The following is a 22,944-nucleotide window of genomic DNA, read 5'->3' on the forward strand; positions in this document are numbered from 1 at the left end:
TAATAAATCTTCCTCTAGTCTTTTTTCCCCCATGTAGAATAAAGTACATTTATATTTATGTAATTAATATACTCTCAAATTGTGCTAGTCATTTTGTGAGGTCTCTGTGGTTAATTCTCTAAAGTATTCCAAAAGCATTTATCCTTGATGTACAGAGTAAAGGAAAATGACAGAAGAAGCTTCTTCATTAACCCTGCTACAATTCTGGGCAAATGATGTTCAAACTGAGATGGGCTTGGACCTGGGACCTGGGACCCTTTACTGGAATGCCTCCACCTGGACAAATGTCTCCTGCAGCAACAGAATACAAAGAAACTATAAGGGACTAAAACTAACTGCCTGCATGCACAGTTGGGGCAAATTATGAACAAAGACATACAAAAAGGCCAAACACCAACTGCCACTTCTGAGGTGTGGGGAACAAAAGCCAGGTACTGCGAATGATCCCTGCTCACAGCACCACCAAGGGGGTAGGCGGACTACCTAAGCCGCGCCTCTGGACCAACCCACCTATCTGTCCCCACCCTCATCCCGTTAAGGAACCAGGTGGGCCCCCTTCAGGGAGTGAGCCAGGGCACCTGTTCCTTGTTTTCACTCCTTCATCCTACAGCACAAGTCCCAGTAAAGCCTTGCCTGAATTCCTTGTCTGGCCTCTTATCAATTTCTATTGATTAATAAGTCCAAGGACCCTTGTCGGTAACAAAACCAAGACTGGGTCTCAGTGATGCTTTTAAATACCATCACTTGTGTCACCAATGTAGGTGTGCACCAGCCTTTAGATTTTGTACATTTACTTCTAAGAGGTACCTGCATATGCAGGCACCTACCTAGGTGGCCACACAGGAGGATGGCATTCCCAGCGTGGTTTCTTCCATCAGTAATGTTCAGATTCATGGTATCAGCCCCAAGAGGTCAGCTATTTTCTAAATTCCTCACAATTTTGCCAGATAGTTCACGATACTTAGTGAAACATTCCAAACTTTTTTATTTTGTTCAGGGCAAAAGATGTTTTTCCACAGTCTAGCAGAATTGGTGAAATTGTCTAAAGCTAGTATTATGTGAGAATCTGTATGATCAGGCCTCTCAAGATGGCTGTACTCTTGCTCTCAGTCCATCCCCTGCTCCACCAATGTCTGCTTCACCTACACCCAACTCACCTGACTGACCTTCCTACACACTTGCCCCAGGCCCCAGCTAGTGATTGTTTTTAGATCAGAGCCTCTGCACCTGGAGAGCTTATCAAAGGCGTGGTGAGGGGCAGGTTCCTCTGCTAGTTTCCCTGGTAACCGATGAGCCAAGCTGACGTCAATTCCGCCTATAACAGGCAACCTCCCCCCACCCTCTGGGAGCAAAGATGGCTGCTACCTGCGCACACGGTGGCGGGTCCCTCGGAGACGTCGCTTGAGGCAGGTAAGCAACCCCCCGCACCAACCCCCGTCCACTAAGCCACTGGTGTCTCTGTCTCTGACTCCTGCTCTCCCTTCTGCCTTGAGTCTGGACAAGTACAGGGCTTGCAGGCCGGTGAGTTGCAGGTCAACAGAAGCCCTGAGGTTATTGATTTAGATGCTTTATCTTTCATTTGTTAGCATCTGGGACAAATCTTGACAACAAATCCATGCAGGTATATTATGCGCGCTTCAAATTTGACAAATTCTGGAAAAGCTTGTCTATCCCCAAAGTGCCGTCCCACATTGTACTGCCTTCTCAGTAGATGTGAGGAACCATAAAGAAGAAATTTTCCTTTTTTTCTAGTCAATGGGGGAAATTTGCAAAACTGCTATCTCATGGATGACATTAGTGCTTTTGGATACATCCTAGACGCCACTTCTGTAAAGTACAATTATACTCAACTGAGGCCTGTACCTGTATTAGTTTCTTACTGGTGCTTTAACAAGTTACCACAGACTTAATGACTTAATGCAAAGATATTTATTCTTTACTATATTAGAGGCCAGAAGTCCAAAATGAGTCTTTACAAGGCTAAAATCAAGATGTTGACAGGGCCGGTTGCTTTTGGAAGCTCCAGGGGAGAATCTGTTCCTTGTCTCTTCCAGCTTCTGGTGGCTGTTTGCATTCTTTGGCTTGTGGCCACGTCTCTCTAATCCCTGCTTCTGTAGTCAAATTTCCCTCCTTTCTTTTATTAGAATGCTGTGATTGCATTTAAGTCCCACCCAGATAATCCAGGATAATCTCCTCAACTCAAGATCCTTAATGTAATTATCTGCAAAGTCCCTTTTGCCATTTAAAGTAACATTCACAGATTCTGAGGAATAGGACAAGGACATCTTCGGGGGCCATTATTCAGCCTACCCCAGTGGTATTCACAAAGCAGGAGGAGGTGAGTTGCACAGTGCAAAGGTGGGGGAAGTTTAAATGCTGTCAACATGGGATTGAATATTTAGCCAGTTGCTAGAGCTGAGACATCTAAGATGATTCTCTTATAAATCTGTCATCTTTACCTAAAACAGCGCTTGACGTATTGTACGTATGCAAGAAATATTTATTGAATGAATAAATGAATACAGCTCCACTTGGAGCTTGCAGACAGAAGAAAATGAAAGTATCTGAAGAAAATAACTTTGAATTTTTTCATTACATTAAAATCATACAAGCAAGTCTGCTTGGAAACTTTTTAAAATAAAGGTTTCCATGAAAATGATTAATTCAGTTAAATGGGAAAATACAACAGGTAAACAACTGGAGGGGAAATCAGTTGCTTCCATTCCTCAGAGACTCATCCAGTAAGGCATATACCTCTAAAGACAGAGAAAGCGGGAACATAGAAAACCACATAGATGGCCTGCCTCTAGCTTCTTCTCTAGGTTTTTCCATCACACTGTACTGCATCTGGTCACTATTATAATGATGAGTGACTAAAGGTATCATTTAAATTTAGACTCATGTTAGTGCAATGACCTGGATGACTTCAGCAATTTCAGGTGGGCCTAAAATGATCTGACTTTGGAACAACAAAATCCTATCTCAGCTAAACCCTGGTTTAAAGCAGTATGAAAACCAGAATCCTCTAACATACTTAACTTGAAAGGAGAAGAATATTTGTTTTCAATGGAAAAGTCCAGTTGTTTGTCAATCATAAAATCCTTCTCTCAGCCCTCCTCTCTAAACAAACTCACCTTCTATTCTCATTAGCACGTGAACTTGTTGCCTAAATGAGCCAATTGAGATTTTTTTTAAAAATGGTACCTTCTTATCAATTTCATCCTTGGGGAGCAGGAGGAAAATGTCACCCACAAAAGAGCGTGTATGAATCTGAAATAAAGCTCTTATTTAAGAGTGAGAATATAGAGATGTTATGGAAACTCCCTGGGAGCAAGTACATGCCTGTACACCCGGCTAACGACATTCTTAACACAAATCGGAATTGACAGGGAATATGTCTTCTGTGCTGAGGCCAGAGCTGGGAATGGTTAGTGCTGAGTGAGTGGCATCTGTTGTCTACCACCAGGAGTAGAAATCTGAACACTTCTGCTAGTGCAAGTGGGTTCTGTTTTGATGACCTGTTAGTGAAACAAAAATACTGATGTTTAAAGATAGTGGGTTTTTATTTTTCTGTTCCATGTTTTCCCTTGGCAAAAATCCGAGCAAGGTGAGAGTCTTCAAAAAACATTTCTAAATGATAACAGAGAATGTAAATCTATATTTTTTGTCATCCACACTACCTTTACCACCTGTATATTACTGCTCATAACCATTGTATTAATGCATTTCTCTGTGAGGGCTCTTTATTCCAAGTGGTTGTCTTTCCTTGATGAGTGGTCAAAGCATGAAATAGGAATTTTCTTGCCGTGTTACATAAAGAGACAGATTCTTCAGGTTCTGCTGTGACCACTTATCAATGTTTAGAGAAATTAGTAGGTACCATTCAGTACCAGGAAGAAAATTTTACTGTTAGGTGAAAAATCATTCATAGAATTCAAAGGTTGATAGAAAAGGATTTGTATAGCAGTAACCAGGGCTAAAACTTAAGTACTGAATTTCTGTTTCTCAGTAAAGTTGATGAAGAATATGTAACTTGCATAAAGTGTTATCAACATTTACCATCCACATTGGTAATTTCATCCACCATGACATCAGTGACCAAACTGTGGAAACAGGTGAAGACCATCCACATGAGCGCAAAGGCTATTTATTCAGAGGTTGCTAATATAGCAGGGGAGCCACCATCACTTGCCTTTGGCAGAAACCCAAAGGCAGATAGGAGGGTGGGAAAGTTCTATATTGAAAACATTTTTTCAAAATATGCTTGGATTGGAAACTGTTGACATGGAGAAGATGGAGGCATGCTAACTAGAAGCAGTATATCTTACACATTTAGCTTGGGAAGTATATTTGGCTTTCTTTGGTTGGTCCTGAGTTGGAAATTGAGGCAAAAATGAGGAAGCTGGCAGCCATGGACCGAGTCCCGGCAGTTCTGGGCTGATTGCTGCAGAGGTTGTGTGTGAGAGTTCTGTTGTCATATATGGTATGGCCATTGTCCGTTTGTCCATTTAATCTCTTAACATGAAAACCAGAATATGAAAAAAAAAAAATCCAGAAGATTCAAATCTGCTGAAAAGGTATCAGCATGCACTTGAAAAGTTAGTTGTTATTTAAGAATGTCATGCCTGAAGACAGTGATTTAACACGCGCAGCAGCAAAAGGTGCATTTTCACATCACTATGTGAAGCATAACTTTCATTCAGGTCACGTCTATCTACTTCTGAATTACTTTTGCTCATATTGAGTCCAACTTTCTTACATGTACACTAACATGTAGCAATAGCTGTTAGTGTGTTGGCTCCATTAGCAAAGGAATTTTGTATATAATTAAAATAATGTCAATTTTTAAAAATTGAAGTATAGTTGATTTACAATGTTTCAGGTATACGGCAAAGTGAATCAGTTATACATCTATCTATGCATCTATCCTTTTTCAGATTCTTTTCCGTTATAGATTATTACAAGATATTGAATATAGTTCCCTGTGCTATACAGTAGGTCCTTGTTGTTTATTTTATATATAGTAGTTTGTATATGTTAATCTCAAATTCCTAATTTATCTCTCCCCCGCCCCCCCTTTCCTCTTTGGTAACCATAAATTTGTTTTCTATGTCTGTGAGTCTATTTCTGTTTTGTAAATAAGTTCATTTGTATCATATTTTAGATTCCACATATAAGTGATATCATATGGTATTTGTCTTTCTACTTGCTTGATTTAGTATGATAATCTCTAGGTCCATCCATGTTGACGCAAATGGCATTATTTCATTCTTTTTTATGGATGAGTAATATTCCAGTGTGTGTGTGTGTGTGTGTGTGTGTGTGTGTGTGTGTGTAACACATCTTCTTTATCCATTCATTTGTCGATGGACACTTAGGTTGTTCCATGCTATTGTAAATAGTGCAAAATAATAACAACTTCATACCAGTGTCATAAGATGCTTCACATAGAAAATCAATTGAAATAATTCCAAAAGTAGTTCAATTTTTCATCCAACTCGTGTAATTGAAGTGAAGCATTTAGGAGTTAATTATGTCAAAAGTGAAATATCTGACCCCATTTTTGTGAATGATACTATAAATTCAGTTTAAAAATTCAACTTTGCTATGAAAATGAAAATATTGCTGGGTACAGTATTGTGATAAAAACAGTTCTCAATAAATTACAAAACCTCCAGAGTAGAAATATACAAAGAATTGGCTATAGTACAAAACTAGTTCATAATTGTGTTCAAACAAGCTGAGAAATCTTACTAATAAAACAGTTACCAAATTTAACAAATATTATATGGAATCTAAAAAAAAAATTGGTTCTGAAGAACCTAGGGGCAGGACAGGAATAAAGACGCAGACGTAGAGAATGGACTTGAGGACACGGGGAGGGGGAAGGGGAAGTGGGGACGGAGTGAGAGAGTGGCATGGACGTATATACACTAACAAATGTAAAATAGATAGCTAGTGGGAAGCAGCTGCATAGCACAGGGAGATCAGCTCAGTGCTTTGTGACCACCTAGAGGGGTGGGATAGGGAGGGTGGGAGGGAGGGAGACACAAGAGGGAGAGGATATGGGGATACACGTATGCATAGACGTAAGAGGGAGGAGATATGGGGATATATGTATATGTATAGCTGATTCACTTTGTTACAAAGCAGAAACTAACACACCATTGTAAAGCAGTTATACTCCAATAAAGATGTTAAAAAAAATTTAACAAATATTTATATATACCCAGTTAAAGTACCTGAATTACAAAATTGTAACACAACTGATGTTGAATAAAAAATTCAGTTTTCCAGTGGTTATATTCTACTTTTACTATATATCATCATTTGAATTTTAATATTTTTGAGTAATACTTTGAAATACTACTTTGTAAATCATTCTAGGTATCTTGCAATGGTATCAAACATTTTTATAACAAGTTCTCTAAATTTTGGTTTCACTTTGCTCAAAATCAATTGGAAATTGTTAATCTAAATATTCAATGAGTAGAGTGCCAAAAACTTCAGCTTTTGAAGTTTTTAGTGAATTGCAATTATTGAAAAGAAAACTTCCAAACAGGAAGACACTGAATTTTATCCCTTCAAGCACGAGGAAGGAACTGAACAAATTGAATGCTGAGAGCTCAAACAATGTAGATGTAACTTTTAAATTCTCTAACTGAGCTTTGGAGCATCTGGACTTGTAAGAAGAACCTTTACATTTTTTATCTGAATGGAATGAACGAGAGCAACCAATGGTTTTGCAGCATTTAAATCTGGCAAAATTTTCTAAAGAATTATAGAGACCATTTATTGGACACATTTTGTCTTATAAATCCTTTTTGTTGCTTAAGGCACTAGGATCGATAACAAAGGGACAGTACCTGTGAAAATATTTGTGCTGAAATTTTACACATTTCACAACAAAAACAGTGTTAGATTTTAGAATATCCTCCATTTAGAATTTGCTCCAAATTACCAAGTACCTCGGCACTTGCCGAGAAAGTAGTTTCTCAGTTGAAAATATTATGGTCTATGAGGAAGAAGCAATTGAAGATGTCAACAGTCTAAATGTACTTATTGTAAACTGCAACTTCAAAGAATATTGTAGGCAATTTTAAGAAAAAAGAATGAAAAATATTAAGACCGTACTAAAAAGTATACACTTCAGAAAATGTCTCTCAGTGTGTCCAAATTTCCTTTTCATAAGGAAACCAGCCAGATTGGATTAGATTTCACTTTTAACTTACTTCTTAAAAGGAATTATCTTCAAATACAGTCACATTCTGATATTCTGGGGGTTAGGACTTTAACATATGAATTTAAGGGGGACACAATTCAGCCCCTAACCATATCCAAAGTAATTGAAATTAGGGTCTCAAAGATATTTGTACACCCATGTTCATAGCAATATTATTCACAATAGCCAAAAGGTGGAAGCAACCCAAGTGCCCATCAGCAGATTAATAGATAAACAAAATGGAGTATGTATGTACAATGGAATATTATTCAGCCTTAAAAAGGAAATAAATTCTGATACGTGGTACAGCATGGAAGAACCTTGGGAACATTATGCTAAGTGAATTAAAACAGTCACAAAAAGACAGATACTGTCTGATTCTACTTATATAAGTCATCTATACAATTTATAGAAACAGAAAGTACAAGGTTGGTTCCCAGAGGCTGTGGGGAGGGAGGAATGGGGAGTTAGTGGTTTGTTTGTTTGTTTTGTTTTTAACATCTTTATTGGAGTATAATTGCTATACAATGGTATGTTAGTTTCTGCTTTATAACAAAGTGAATCAGTTATACATATACATATAACCCCATATCTCCTCCCTCTTGCATCTCCCTCCCACCCTCCCTATCCCACCCCTCTAGGTGGTCACAAAGCACCGAGCTGATCTCCCTGTGCTGTGCAGCTGCTTCCCGCTAGCTCTCTATGGAGTTAGTGTTTAATGGGTACAGAATTTCAGTTTTGCAAGGTGAAGAGTTCTGGAGATTGGGAGCACAACAATGTGAATGTACTTAACACTACGGAACTGTATACCCAGAAATGGTTAAGATGGTAAATTTTATGTTGTTTATACTTTAAATTTAAAAATGAGATGTATACACATGTTGAACCATTGTTAATTTCCTTGTTCTGATAATGTACTAGATTTATGTAAGAGGTAACCATTTAGGGACACAGTGACAGGTACAGCGGACCTCTCTGTACTATCTTTGCAATTTCCTGTGAATCTATAATTACTTCAAAGCAAGTTTTCTTGCAATTATATTCTTGTGTTTAAAAAAAGGTAAGGAAGTTAGAGACTGTCAATTCAATTCCTTGGACTAGGGTAACAGAACTTCATGGAGACAGAGATTAAAACGTTTAACCACAGCCTACCCAAGGGGGTAACTTTGATCAGAAAGAAGCTTACATGCTGGGACCCAGCAGGACCAAGTTACCCATATAATGACTATTACAAGTTATTAGCCATCAGGAAAAGCTGAATTAACAAGCTTTCTCTTTGGCATCGAGGCTTTGGTAATGATGGCTTCCTATTGAGCAAAGTTCCAAACAATATTCCCCTGCCTGCAAATGTCTAGTTTGCCCAACCGTAAACCATAAAACATAGCTCAGATTCTCTCCATGCATATCACCCAATATCATGCTGTGAGGGCTTAACTGGTAGTATTGCCTCTGGCCAAGGCCAGATTGCATCAGCAGGCTTTTCCCTCCAAATTCAGACAGAAGATTTACACTTCCCTTGGGGAAAAAGTTAGTCTCCTCACCCTCAAACTGGAATCTAAAAACATCCAAAAGTTGTGGCTGCAGTGTGTCTCAACTACCAATTCTCTTTTTTCCTTTAAAAAAAAAATTTTTTTTGTTTTTAAATCCCCTTCCCGTATCTTGCCCTTCCCCGCTTCCCTCTCCCCACTGGTAACCAGCAGTTTGTTCTCTATATCTGTGAGTCTGCTTCTCTTTTGTTATAGTCACTAGTTTTTTGTATTTTTTAGATTATACATGTAAGTGATATCATACAGAATTTGTCTTTCTCTGTTTGACTTATTTCACTTAGCATAATGCCCTCCAATGTTCTTATTGACATTTTGTTAAATGTTTTTTTTGGTTGTTTTTTATGGAAGAAAAATTAAGTCGTTTATTTTTAAAACCAAACCACTAGGAAAATATATCACAGTCTTGAAGCAGCAAACAGACAGGCTATATTATCAAGTAATAAGCTGGTAAAAACACAAGGTCCTTAATAAAACGATAAGGTGCCAGAACTGGGGCAAGAACAATGCATGTCGCAAAAGTGGTATTTGGTAACGTAGGGCTGTCCCATTTTTTGCTCTAAAGGAGTCACAGCTTGCCCCTGAGTTGCTGACTTTTTCTCCTTTGACCTTTGTGTTGCCAAGGGATCGTTTCAACAGAGCTCTGTTATTACAGGAGGCAAAGTAAGCAATACTGGGTTTAGGCTTTCATTCTACTTTGTTTTATGAAAACCAGATTTTTCCAAAGCCAGTACTTCATAACTCTTAATTAAGCAGCTAACAATTCCTCTTTTGCTGTTCATTCCTGAATACTAGCATAGAGCACAATCACAGTCCATTTCCCTTCAAGGGTGAGTGTCACTGCAAGATTGTCTTGTCACTCAGCTGACTCTGCTGCAGACAGCCTCAGGGCTCATCATGGCTGCCAGTTAGAGGGAAGGTTTGCTTCCCCTACCAGTATGATAGCACTTCTTATATTTTTGCAGGGTCTCCAGGCTGAAGAATGTCATGTGTGAGAATTTTAAGAAATGTGCATCCACATTTTGACGGCAGAAATGAATATCCACAAGGACCCTTTCAAAGTTTTTATCCAAACTACCTCTCCCAACTCCACATCTTAAAAGTAACTTCATGCCCTTGTATATAAAACGAAACCAAGCAAAACAAATCCCCAGAAGCCCCCTTTCCCCTTCTAAATTAGGGACCTCATGGATTTTGTTTTATTTCCAGTTTACGGAAAATGTTGTAGTGATCCTTCTAGTAAACAGGAGATTGGCAACAAATAGAAACACCTCTCCTCAGACTCCACCAGCTCATAAGCAGGTCAGGTGAACCTGCCAGCCTGCTGGTATCTGTGTACTAAGAGAATCTGGTACCTTGGAGGGCTCTGGTTTGGTACAAGGGAGACTCCCTGTTGCAGGAAAAGCACTTGAAACTCAGGCTCATGAAATTCAGGCTCACAAAAACTCTCCTGTGCTATCTCTGACCCATATTTTAGCACCAGGTTTTTTTCACTTTCTAGGATTCAGGCACAAAGGAACCAGTGTCCAGAGGCAAGTGACATAGGCCTTAAACTTGCTGCCATCCTTAATTTCCTCATTCATAAACTTTCCTTAGAAAATCCAAATCCTCTTTTTAAATACATTCCTGCCTTCAGCCCTGATGGCCAATAGCAGACATCTATTTCTCAATGGATGAGAGAGACTCCTTCATCTTCTTGGTCATGACTGGGATTGAGGTTCATGTGGTCATCCACACACTTGGTCACACAACTCTTCAGCTGCTGCTTCACCTGAAGCTCTTTACTCCCCGCTTCTACTGAATCTTTGGCTTTGTCGTTGCAATGCATAGTGCACCATTCCAGGCGGTTCTGGAACTTCTCCAATTCACTGGTCACCAGGGCCTGGCCTTGAGCCAGAGGTGCATGGCAGCGCTCAATGCACCGGTGCACTTGCTGCACGGTGGCCTGGCTGTCCTCACAACAGCCGGTGCTGCACCGGAACATGAGGCCCTGCATCTTCCAGTGTTCTCTCTCTCCAGCCTCTTCACCATAGAGTCCACTGCCTCCCGCACCCGGAGCTGCTGCAGCTCCGCCATGGCGACCCCACACTGCTACCTGCTGCGCCGGCGCCCACGTGGACTCCCCTTGTTAAATGTTTTGAGTTTGTTTTTGTAGGGTTTTTTTTTTTGCCTTCTTTTGTTATCTTTCTTTAAATAAACAACTTGTTTATTTAATAAATAATATATTAAATAAGTAAATGATACATAAGGTTTCAGGCTTCAAAGAGTTGATCAATGTTATGGACTGTCACAAGATGGGCAGTTTGAAAATAGTGATATTTAGACCAGTAGGTCTACTGGTTTGTCCAGTGGAATATGTTTTTTCTGATCTGGTTAATCAGTATTATGCCATCTTGTTTGGGAGGGTTTTATGTGATATTATTGCTACCCAGTGCATTGTAGTTCACTTCTATTAAGACCACCACCAGCATGCCTGACACAAGTGAAGAAAGTTGCATGAATTAAATTCTATGACTTTTAATTCTGAACCAAATTCCAAGCCTTGAATCCTGAATCAAAGTCTAGACCTTTTTTTTTTTTTTTTTTTTTTTTTTAGTGGTACACGGGCCTCTCACTGTTGTGGCCTCTCTCGTTGCGGAGCACAGGCTCCGGACGCGCAGGCTCAGCGGCCATGGCTCACGGGCCCAGCCGCTCCGCGGCACGCGGGATCTTCCCGGACCGGGGCACGAACCCGCGTCCCCTGTATCGGCAGGCGGACTCTCAACCACTGCGCCACCAGGGAAGCCCTAGAACTTTAAGAGACTTGGATTTATTAGAAGTGTGCGGTGAGGGAAGGACTTCCTACCTTTTTTTTTAAACCTTTCTTCTTTTGTTCTCTTCTCTTGTGATTTGATGACTATCTTAATGTTAAGTTTGGATTAATTTTTCTTTTTTGTGTGTATATCTACGACAGATTTTTAGTTTGTGGTTACCATGAGGTTTTTATATAGCAATCTGTATATACATGATTGTTTTAAGTTGCTGATCTCTTAATTTCAAATGCATTTTTAAACTCTGCATTTGTACTCTCCTCCCCTCTTGATTACTGTTTTTTTATATTGTATTTTACATTTAATTGTTTTGTGTATCCCTTAACTGCTTATTGTGGATATAGGTGATTTTTACTACTTTTAACTTTCCTACTAGCTTTGTGTGTGGATGGTTTCCTGTCTTTACTGGTGAGCTCACCACTACTGGTGAGTTTTTCATTTTGTAATTTTCTTGTTTCTAGTTGTGGCCTTTTCTTTTTCACCTAGAGAAATTCCTTTAACATTTGTTGTAAAACTGGTTTGGTGGTGCTAAACTCTTTTAGCTTTTGCGTGTCTGTAAAGCTTTTGATTTCTCCTTCAAATCTGAATGAGAACCCTGCTGGGTAGAGTATTCTTGTTGTAGGCTTTTCCCTTTTATCACTAACTATATCATGCCACTCCCTTCTGGCCTGCAGATTTTCTGCTGAAAAATCAGCTGATAGCCTGTGGGTGTTCCCCTGTATGTTATTTGTTGTTTTTCCCTCACTGCTTTTAATATTCTCTCTTTATCTTTAATTTTTGTAATTTTAATTACAGTGTGTCTCGGTGTGTTCCTCATTGGGTACAGAGGTACAGTCCCATACTGTATGGGACTCTGCACTTCCTGGACTTGGGTGACTCTTTTCTTTCCCAGGTTAGGGAAGTTTTCAGCTATTATGTTTTCAAATATGTTCTCAGAACGTTTCTCTCTCTCTTCATCTTCTGGGGCCCCAATAATGCAAATGTTAGTGCACTTGATGTTGTCCCAGAGGTCTCTTAAACTGTCCTCATTTCTTTTCATTCTTTTTTCTGTTCAGTGGCAGTGGTTTCCACTACTCTGTCTTCCAGCTCACTGATCCATTCTTCTGTATCATTTAGTCTACTGTTGATTCCTTCTAGTGTATTTTTCATTTCAGTTATTGTATTCTTCGTCTCTGTTTGGTTGTGCTTTATATTTTCTAACTCTCTGTTAAAAGCTTCTAACTTCTTGCTCTGTGTATCCATTCTTCTCCCGAGTTCTTTCATCACCTTTACTCTGAACTCTTTCTCTGGTAGATTGCCTATCTCCACTTTGCTTAGTTCTTTCTCTGGGGTTTTATGTTGTTCCTTCATCTTGAACATGTTCCTCTATTGCCTCATTTTTTCTAAATTGCTATTTGTATTTTTATGTATGTGGTAGGTTAGTTATGTTTCTTGACCTTGGAGAAGTGGCCCTCTGTGGGAGACGTCCTGTGCATCTCAGTGGTGCTCTCCCCTCTCATCACCCAGGCTCTAGGCATTCCCCCTAAGAGGGCTGCATGGGTCCTTCTTTTGTAGCGGGCTGACTATGTGGGTGCTCTGGTAGGTTTGGTTGGCCCCTAACCCTGTTGATTGTCAGGCCCTGCCTTGTGCAGATGCTGCTGGTTAGGGGGGCCTTGTCATGAGGCAGCTGGTTGTGGAATCCTAGGGGGCCCTGGGGCTAGTGCTGGCTCACTGGTGGGCAGAGTCAGGGTCCAGAACACTCCAGAGCTGTTGCCCCCGTCATTGGCAGGTGAAGCCAGGCCCTGGGGTTAGTGCTGGACACTGGCACGCAGAGCCAGGTCCTAGAGCTGGCTTCAGCACCCAGGGATCCCATAGCTGCTGTCAGATTGCTGGTGGGGAGGTGTTGGGTCCTCCCACCAACACCTTGTTGGTCGGGTATGAGGTCCAGGGTGTCCTGAAGCTTGTACTGGCCTGCTAGTGGGCAGGGCCAGGGCCCAGCTGGTCCCAAGTAGGGTCTGGCCCACTGTGGGCAGGCTGAGTGCACAGGCTGTGGGATTGTAGTCGTCTTGGGTCTAGTGTCTGCCCCCTGGTGGTTGAGGCTGGTCTAGAGGTTAGTGTAGGCTTCCTGGAGGGCAGGGCTGGTGCCTGTCCACTGGTGGATGGAGCTGGGTCTTGGCCCTCTTGTGGGCAGGGCCGTGTCTAGGGGCATGTCTAGAGGCACCTTCAGCCTGTTGGGTGAGGCAAGGTCTTGGCGCTAATGAGCCAGAGGGAGGATCTGAAGATGGCAGCCGCCAGCATCAGTGTTACACAGTATTATGTGTAACAGCCAAATATGGCTGCTGCCAGTATCTGTGCCCCCAGGGTGAGCCACAGCCACCCCCATCCCCTCACTCCCACCCCCCACCGCTACCCCTCCAGTCCCCCAGCCCCACCCCAGCCCACCTCTCTGGGAGACTCTCCAAGACCAGCAGGTAGGTCTGGCCCAGACTCCTAGCAAATTACTGCTTTGCCCTGGATCTGTGAGATCTTGTGTGCACCCTTTAAGAGGTTAGTCTCTCTTTCCCACAGTCCTATGGGGCTCCAAAAATTAAGCCCCACTGGCCTTCAAAGCCAAATGCTCTGGGGGCTCGTCTTCCTGGTGCAGGATCCCTGGGCGGAGGAGCCTGACATGGGGTTCAGAACTCTCACTCCTATGGGAGAACCTCTGTACTATAATTATTCTCCAGTTTGTGGGTTGCCCAGGGGTATGGGACTTGATTATATCATGAGTCCACCTCTCCTACCCAATCTGTTTTGGTTCCTTCTTTTTTGTCTTTAGTTGTAGAAGATCTTTCCTCTTTTAAGGACACCTGTGTTTACATTGGGCCCATCTGGATAATCCGGGATATTGTCCTATTTTATTTTATTTTATTTTTTAATTATTATTTAAAATTTTTATTTATTTTTATTTATTTATTTTTGGCTGTGTTGGGTCTTCGTTGCTGTGCACGGGCTTTCTCTAGTTGTGGTGAGTGGGGGCTACCCTTCGTTGCAGTGTGTATTGGGCCCATCTGGATAATCCGGGATATTGTCCTATTTTATTTTATTTTATTTTTTAATTATTATTTAAAATTTTTATTTATTTTTATTTATTTATTTTTGGCTGTGTTGGGTCTTCGTTGCTGTGCACGGGCTTTCTCTAGTTGTGGTGAGTGGGGGCTACTCTTCGTTGCAGTGTGTGGGCTTCTTATTGCAGTGGCTTCTCTTGTTGCGGAGCATGGGCTCTAGGCACGCGGACTGCAGTAGTTGCAGCACGTGGGCTCAGTAGTTGTGGCTTGCAGGCTCAGTAGTTGTGGCACATGGGCTTAGTTGCTCCACGGCATGTGGGATCTTCCCAGACCAGGGCTTGAACCTGTGTCCCTTGCATTGTGAGGCGGATTCTTAACCACTGCATCACCAGGGAAGCCCTATTGTCCTATTTTAAAGTCAACTGATTAGCAACCTTAATTCCCCTTTGCCATGTAACCTAACATATTCACAGGGTCAGGCCTGTGCACATCTTTGAGGGGCCATTATTCTACCTACCACAGACAAGTTTAAAGATTGTTGAATAAATTCATGCTAGACAGAAAAGTGGGCCTTAGGAATTCACTTTTTCATTCTACCAGTATTTATTGAGTGCTCACAAATTATCAGGAACTGTTCCAGGTGCTGCCATTAAAATAGAAAGCAAGGTGGACTGGTCTTTGTCTTCACTGAGTTCACAGTATAGTGTCCATATAGTTATATTTTTTAAAAACTCCTGTTAAAATGAAACAGTATAGCAACATAATTAACTTTTACTGAAAATCTTTAGCCCCACTGGATTCATAAGAGAAATTGTCTACAACTGTCTTTTCTTAAACTGACCTTATCTGGTTCAATTTCAAGGTTATATAATAGTAGTTGCTACAAAATAGTAGTTGAATCGTTTTCATTCCATCTGTTTTTTGGAACAATTCATACAAAAGAGGATTCATTTGTTCTTTGAAACTTCGATTCAACCCATCTCTAAGATTGTTCAGGCCTGAGCTTTTTAATGTTTTTGGAGGTTTTCATATCCAGTTCAATTACTTTAATGGTTAGTAGTCTATTCAGATGTCTGGGGTTACATGGGTTACACGTTGTTAACATGTGTCAATTTCATCTAGGTGCTGAAAGTTATTGCTGCACAGTTGCTCATATTGGTTTACCTTTTCTTAAAATTTTCTGTGTTTGTAATTATTTTCCACTTTTTATTACACATTTTGTTTCTTTGCCTCTTCTCTCTCTAGGATGGTTTGTTTTTCTCTTAACAAATTCTGCCAGAGGTCTGTGTAGTTGGATTGTCTGTGGTTTCACTAATACTAATAATCCCCAATATTTTTGCTCTTTTTATTGATTTTTTTTTGTTTGCCCTTATTTCCCTCCTTGTTCTCTTTGCTCTATTTGTTAGCCTTTTGTAATCTCTGATTTGAGATTATTTTTCTTGTATTTTAATTCAAATATACTTAGAGTTATATTTCTCTTTAGGTACTGCTTGTTGTGTTGCAAAAATTTTCACATGTGGTTTCATGTCATTCAGCACTAAATATTTGGGGATTTTGCTTATAATTTTGTCTTTAACCCAAATATTACATTTTTTATCTTATTTATTTTTTACCAACCATACATTTTAAAAATTATTTTCCCCTTTTCCTGTCTTCCATTGGACAAGTGCAAATCTATTTTGCTGGAATGAAGTTGTACATTTCTATTTCTAATCTTCTGGTGGTGTTCCCTAATTATTAAGACTCATTCTTTCCCCAGCAATTTCTAAACTGTGTACGTTTCCTCCCCATGCCCTCTCCTCCCTCATCCCGCACCCCTTGCACATCTACTATCTTAGTTCCCGAGGGGATCACTGCTCCCAGCTCTTCGTTTCCAAGCATTTGCCACGCCCACTCCAATCCCTTGGGCCAGTCCTCTCTTTCTCGGCCCCAAAGCCCTCCCACCTCCCCGCCTCCCAACCCGGCGACCCCGCCCCTCAAGGAGCAGTACTCTGGGGCTGCCTTCCCAAGGGTTGCTGTCGGCTAGGAGGGCGGGCTCTCCGGGCCCTGCTCCCGTTTCGTGCCGCTGCTCCCTGCGGCTCGCCCTGGGACCTACTGCCCCACAGACTCCCGCTCCTGCATGTCCTACCCGACCCCTCCCTTCCTAAAGGAGCTCTCGAGGGTCCCGATACATGGAAACCTGGTCTGCCCCGCGCAGCCTCCCCCATCCCCAGCATGGCCGTCCTGGTCTCTGACATCTTTTGTTGAAAAAGGGAGAGAACGTCAGGCTCACACAAGGCAGGATTGAGCAGTGGTGGCTGAAGAAAAAGCGGCAGCTTGAATTTCAGTTTTCTTATGAGGAATTTTCCAGAAAAGGTATCTTCACTGTGAAATAGGTATAGTAAATATCGATCTTGTCCTGGTAGTAGTACTTGGCTATGGTTTTTCCTTCAGGTTTTACAATACTGTACAGAGGGGGCCAGTACCAATCCTTCAAAGGGAAGGTGCTTTGTTGGTAAAGATACGGATTGCCTCCTCTTGGACTAACGGTCACGCTGATGAATATGGGTGTTTAAAAAAAAGTCTAGGGGGCTTCCCTGGTGGCGCAGTGGTTGCGCGTCCGCCTGCCGATGCAGGGGAACTGGGTTCGCGCCCCGGTCTGGGAGGATCCCACATGCCGCGGAGCGGCTGGGCCCGTGAGCCATGGCCGCTGAGCCTGCGCGTCCGGAGCCTGTGCTCTGCAACGGGAGAGGCCACAGCGGTGAGAGGCCCGCGTACCGCAAAAAAAAAAAAAAAAAAAGTCTGTTTCTCACATGAATGAAAAGGAAATTTCCTTTCGTGTATCTCAGGCTCCCTTCAAGAGTAAAGTCAAGGTTACTTAACTTGCAAAATTAAATACTGACCTCATTTCAAATGAAATAAAATTCATTACTTGATCAGCATCCCCTTGGAACAGTTTATATTAATGGAATTATCTTTTATTACCCCGGTAAACTGATTTAGGATGATACAGTTTACCTAAAAAGCAGTAATATTTACAGGTCCTGAAATTAAATGCTAAGGGAAAACATGATTTCTTTAAACCGGGTAGGGGGACAAGCCTAAGGGAGTTTTACTCTAAGGTCTACCAAATTCAGTGGGTATTCAGCTTGATCTCGGCTTGATCATTCTTGCATGAGCTCTGCTTTGCCTATGATTCCACTCTGAGCTCACTGACCACGAGAGCACGAAGCAGAAGGTAGCTCATATCTTCTACCTAAGACAGGGTGTGGTTTGTGAGTGGCTGGAATAAGTAGTTCGGAGGATTTGAGGAGGGGGATGGCCCATGTGCTGTGTGTCTTCCCCTAGTGACCAATGTGCTGAAGTTCCTACGGTTCAAGGCAGTTGCTAAGTTTTAAATTATCAGCAACAAGGTAAAGCTCACTCATGTGAACACATCCTGTGTGTACAGCACCAATTCTAGAAGCTTGATATGTGAAAAGATATGATACACTTTATACCCAGAAGGAGTAAGACAAGATCTTAGGAATAAGGTAGAAAAAAAATAAAAACAAAAGGTGCATATATTGTGTCCAAACTGTGCTATAAGCTAATAAGAATTATAAAAACTTACAGAATGAGGTAAAATTAGTGTTTTCCAAAGTGTGTGTTCCTCTCAGCTAATCCCACAAGGTGTTTAAAGGATTCTGACATCAAAATAAATTTGGAAAATGCTACTCACTGTATCCCAGCTGTGATATTTTAAGGGGACCTGATAAGACCTATCATAAATAAACTTGTTTAACCCAGAGTTTACCAAATGTATTTCTATATGGAATCTTTAAAAATTATTATTAGTAGTATAAAAGCTATTAAAAATAAGCTGTGGAACACACTTTCTGAAACACTGTTCTAGAATTACCATTCTGTATGGCAATGAGAAGCTCATGAGTGACCCTGAGGGAACCTGTCAGAATGGTAGGATTAAATCGTTATTAAGATGAAAGAATAAGGTGAGAAAGTGATAACAGTGATTATAACCTGTTAACTGGAGTTCCCAATGAAAGAAATAGATGAGATAAAATTCAAGGGGGTGTGAGGGTTGTTATGTGTCAACTTGGCTGGGCCATGGTACCCAGCTATTTGGTCTAACATTACTCTGGATGTTTCTGTGGAGGTATTTTTTTGGATGAGATTAACATTTAAGTCAGTGGACTTTGAATAAAGCAGATTATCCTCCATGAGCAATGTGTCTATTAGAACATTTATATATGTGATTTGCATTATGGCTTTTTTTTGGACAGTGCTGATCGAAACTGTTAAATAACAACCAAAGTTCTCAGTATCATTTAAGAAAAAAGGCCCATCATCAGACAATACAGTGCAGATGGTAAGAAGAGGAAGTGCTGCAGAGATTCAGAGAATGCCATAAATGACCTTGGGTCCTTGGGCCAGACTTTTTTTTTTTTTAATTTTAGAAATTATTACTCTTTTTTTTGGCCATGTCAGGCCTTAGCTGCGGCACGCCGGATCTTCGTTGAGGCATGCGGGATCTTTAGCTGCGGCGCGCGGGCTCTTCGTTTTTGCGTGCAGGTTTTCTCTTCTCTAGTTGTGGCGTGCGGGCTCCAGGGCGTGTAGGCTCCGTAGTTTGACGCGCCACACGCAGGCTGTATTGTTGAGGCGCACGAGCTCAGTAGTTGTGGCTGTGGCGCGTGGGCTTAGTTGCCCTGAAGCATATGGGATCTTAGTTCCCTGACCAGGGATCGAACTCGCGTCCCCTGCATTGGAAGGTGGATTCTTTACCACTGGACCACCAGGGAAGTCCCTGGGGCAGACTTTTTAATGTTTACTCTGCTGCTCCCATAAGCCTGTACCTCAAGGCTTAGTTGAAATGTTATAGAAGGAATTTATGTTTGACTGAGTCATCCCAATTTCATAGCTTTGTAAGGAGAATGCCTTACACTGTGTGTATCTTCAAGGTTTTCAAAATACTTGCACATTCATTATCTCATTTAATCTTCCTAATGATCTGGGAGGAAGGTAGAGCAGGTTATCCCTATTTTACTGGTGAGGAAATTGAGGCTTGAAGGGTCTGTGTGATGCAAAGAACATTGGAATTAAGGATGCTATAGAACAGTGACTCCGAGTGATCAAACACTATGAGGTCCTGAAAAGAACACTGGATTTGGAGTCAGAAGGCTCAGTTCTTCCCAGATTGATGGCTTTAGACAGATATTCTTACCTGTCTACCTAAGTTTCATTTATTCAACTGTAAAATGGGATAATCAGAGTACCTATCCCATAGGGTTGAGGTGAGCATTAATTGAGATAATCCACGTAAAACACTTGACACAGTAACTAAATCCCAGGAATCTCTTGGTAATTTAACTCTTAGTAGTAGTATGAAATTATATTTTAGTATCATTTAAATTAAGGGTAAACACCTAGGTGTAGCAAGGTTCTAATACCATCCTTTAGTACTCCAGTCTAGGAGGTTATCCTTCTAAATGCTTTGCAAAACACTGCTCTGTATATCCCTTTAGTTGATAATAGAGGTTCCATTTAGAATTACAGGCATGTAATTTGCAGGCATGACAACAGGATTCAGAGAGTTATAAATGAATATGCCTCATTTTCTAAATGAGGAAATGGAACTTATTAAGATAAATTAATACTTGGATATGAGGCAAAAAAAAAAAAAAAGTGGGTGGCATGTCCTTTCAGTGACATGGGAGTGAAGGCTATGCTAGGATTAGCCAGGGTAATGTACTTCACCTTGCTGCTTATCCTTGGTTTAAGTTTCCAGACTTAATGATGATGCATGTTAACTTGTAGACTTTTTTTTTCCTGGTAGAAGTGCAGATTTCTGCCTAGTGGAACAGACAACCCCCAAAGTTATAGTTTAAACAGTTTTGTATCTCACCCAGCAATCTCATTCTCCTATAATGAAATACTCTAGCTCCACAAATGCTCTTTGAGCTGGGCAGGGCATCTTACTAGTTCCCTCATTATTGAATGAATTGAATAAAATCTTTGACATGCACCGTCTAGAATGTGCCCCTGGATTCACCCCCTCTCAGGTTCACAGTCTGTGCTGTTTTCCAATGTCTGAAAACACCTGCCTTGTGTCTTTTGTCCAGTTTCATAGTTGTTTACAGAGGGAGGGCTGGCCCGGAATCCGTTACTCCTTCATGCTGGAAGCAGAAGTCAATTACTCTTATATTAAAGATGAGGAAACAGAGGAATGGAAAGGTTTAGCAACTTGTCCAAAATGACACAGCAGTTTAAATGTTGGCGCTGGAATTCAAGCCTAGGCAGTCTGACTTCAGAGCTGCTCGCTCAATTACTGTGCTGTGTAGCTTCTCAGAAAAATGGCTTTATATATACATGTAAAATATTTTGTCTGGTGTCAGGAAACAGTAAGTCCTTAATAAAGTCTAGCTATATTATTCTTTAAAACTCTAAAGCTCAGTATAAATGTGTTCTTAGCCCAGTGCTTAGAAGCAGAAAATGGTGGATAGGACAAAAGTACCACCACATGAGTTGGTTTTCTTTATTAGTACTAATCTTTATTACCGTCCTGCCATTAGCAAATGAGAAGAGGGCATTTGCTTAAGTCCTTTTTATTTGCATGAACCAAATATTAAATCCTTAGTCTGCTTTTCTTTGCCATTAAAATCTATCTTTATTCATTAGAAATACAGAGCAAAACAAAACAATCCAAGCAATAAGGCATAGATGGTACTCCTATCAATTTCTGAATTTCAAATCAATAAATACTGTGCAGTAACGCACCCATCTGGCCGTGAAGCAGATTGCAGTGGAATGAAGGTACAAGCTCATGAATAGGAATGCAAATATTTGTAATAGCACCCAGCACTGAATCTACCATCTATCTATTTATTTTATTTATTTGTGTGTGTATGTATGTATGTATGGCTGCGCTGGGTCTTCGTTGCTGCGCGTGGGCCTCTCTCCAGTTGAGGTGAGCGGGAGCCACTCCTCGCCGCGGAGCACGGGCCTCTCACCTTGGCGGCCCCTCCCGTCGCAGAGCACAGGCTCCTGGCGCGCGCGGGCCCCAGCAGTCGTGGCTTGCGGGCTCTAGAGCGCAGGCTCAATAGTTGGGGCACACGGGCTTCAGTAGTTGTGGCTCGTGGGCTCCAGAGTACAGGCTCAGTAGTTGTGGCACACGGGCTTAGTCGCTCCGCGGCATGTGGGATCTTCCCGGACCACGGCTCAAACCCGTGTCCCCTGAACTTGCAGGGGTTGGATTCCCAACCACTGCACCACCAGGAAAGACCCTACCATCTAATTCTTAATTTACAATCTACTACCTAAATTTTTCATCTCATACAAAAATTTATAAGGGAGACATTTTTAAACCCATGCCTTTCTTTGGCTTTAGCCCATATACTTAAATTTTTAGTTTGCCTCTGTTTTGTGCCTCTTTTTTCCTAGATATATGTAAATTTTCCCCAAACTTCAGTTATATCTACTGGCACAAAATGCAACAGACACATTGCCGTTATCCACTCACTCTGATTAGCATAGGAAGAAGAACTAGCTTGTTCTGGTCTTCTTCCTGTAACACCCACTCTTACCTCATACCAGACAAGCAGACACATATGCCATCCATCAACTTTGACCTCTCTGAATAGCAGCTGCCATATCTTCATTGCACGTTATTCTCTGTAGATGGTTAGAATTGATAAGTTTGAACCTAAATAAATTTACAAAGGCAAATGCAGAAATCAGGAAATGGTAAATAGAATAAGTGCAAGACTTGGTTTATTGTTATCTTCCCACAAGCCCAAACTTCCCTTTTCTGGTATCAGCTTTATCTGTGGCAGAAAGCCATCATTATCTCCTATCTGTCAGTAATTCTGAATATGTTGTCAAGCTAGTAAAATGTTCAGAGTGGACCACATTGTCAGTAGTTCCACAAATTTACAGTTTTTCAGGTAAGCTGTACTTTAATGCATCAAAATAAGTTGATTTTTTCCCCTACTCTATTATGAGCTGCTGCTTAGTTCTAATACTCAGAAGCGTTCAAGGTTGGAATCTATACTTTTTAGAACTCATATTACAATGTGGCCTCTTCCCTGATTTTTAACTGTCCTTTGGCCCTTGAAGTGCAGGGTTATTCTAGATATAGCCTTACTCATGGTAGGCTTTGTCCTCAAATTAGGATCACTTCTGTTTCATTTCCTGCATGTCCTTTGGATGTCAAGAAGAATCTTTTCAAAATCCAAATGTGCCCTGCCACTGGAGCAATACACACACCAACCACACAGACCTACGAAAAAAATTTTTTTTAATAAAAGGCAAAAGACATATGATCTAAAGAGAAATATAAGTATCTTAGAGTTGTAATTTATTTTTTT

The 22,944-nt window shown here is 41.1% G+C and overlaps 2 protein-coding genes across 6 annotated transcripts in view; one reads left to right on the plus strand and one right to left on the minus strand.

Moving 5' to 3' along the window:
• Nucleotides 1-10,432: 10,432 nt before the first annotated feature.
• LOC102978871 (protein FAM136A-like) lies at nt 10,433-10,762 on the minus strand. Its single transcript, XM_055078935.1, has one exon. It carries the CDS (start codon nt 10,760-10,762, stop codon nt 10,433-10,435), a length of 330 nt encoding a protein of 109 aa, XP_054934910.1.
• A 5,846-nt stretch (nt 10,763-16,608) lies between these two features.
• Nucleotides 16,609-22,944, plus strand: part of PJVK (pejvakin) — a 36,864-nt gene continuing 30,528 nt past the window's right edge. For 3 of the 5 annotated variants that reach the window (XM_028479540.1, XM_024122389.2, XM_055088812.1), the window contains exon 1: nt 16,609-16,957. The gene's annotated coding sequence lies outside the window, so the exon portion shown is untranslated. Of the gene's footprint in view, nt 16,978-22,944 lie in introns of all 5 variants that reach the window. The other 2 variants (XM_028479546.1, XM_028479550.1) reach the window with 1 other exon arrangement.

This window comes from Physeter macrocephalus, chromosome 2, assembly GCF_002837175.3.
Source record: "Physeter macrocephalus isolate SW-GA chromosome 2, ASM283717v5, whole genome shotgun sequence".
Lineage (NCBI taxonomy): Eukaryota > Metazoa > Chordata > Mammalia > Artiodactyla > Physeteridae > Physeter > Physeter macrocephalus.

What these genes read in the sequence shown, in the direction of transcription:
- LOC102978871 (XM_055078935.1), bottom strand. Translation starts at nt 10,762, where the DNA reads ATGCAGGGCCTCATGTTCCGGTGCAGCACCGGCTGTTGTGAGGACAGC.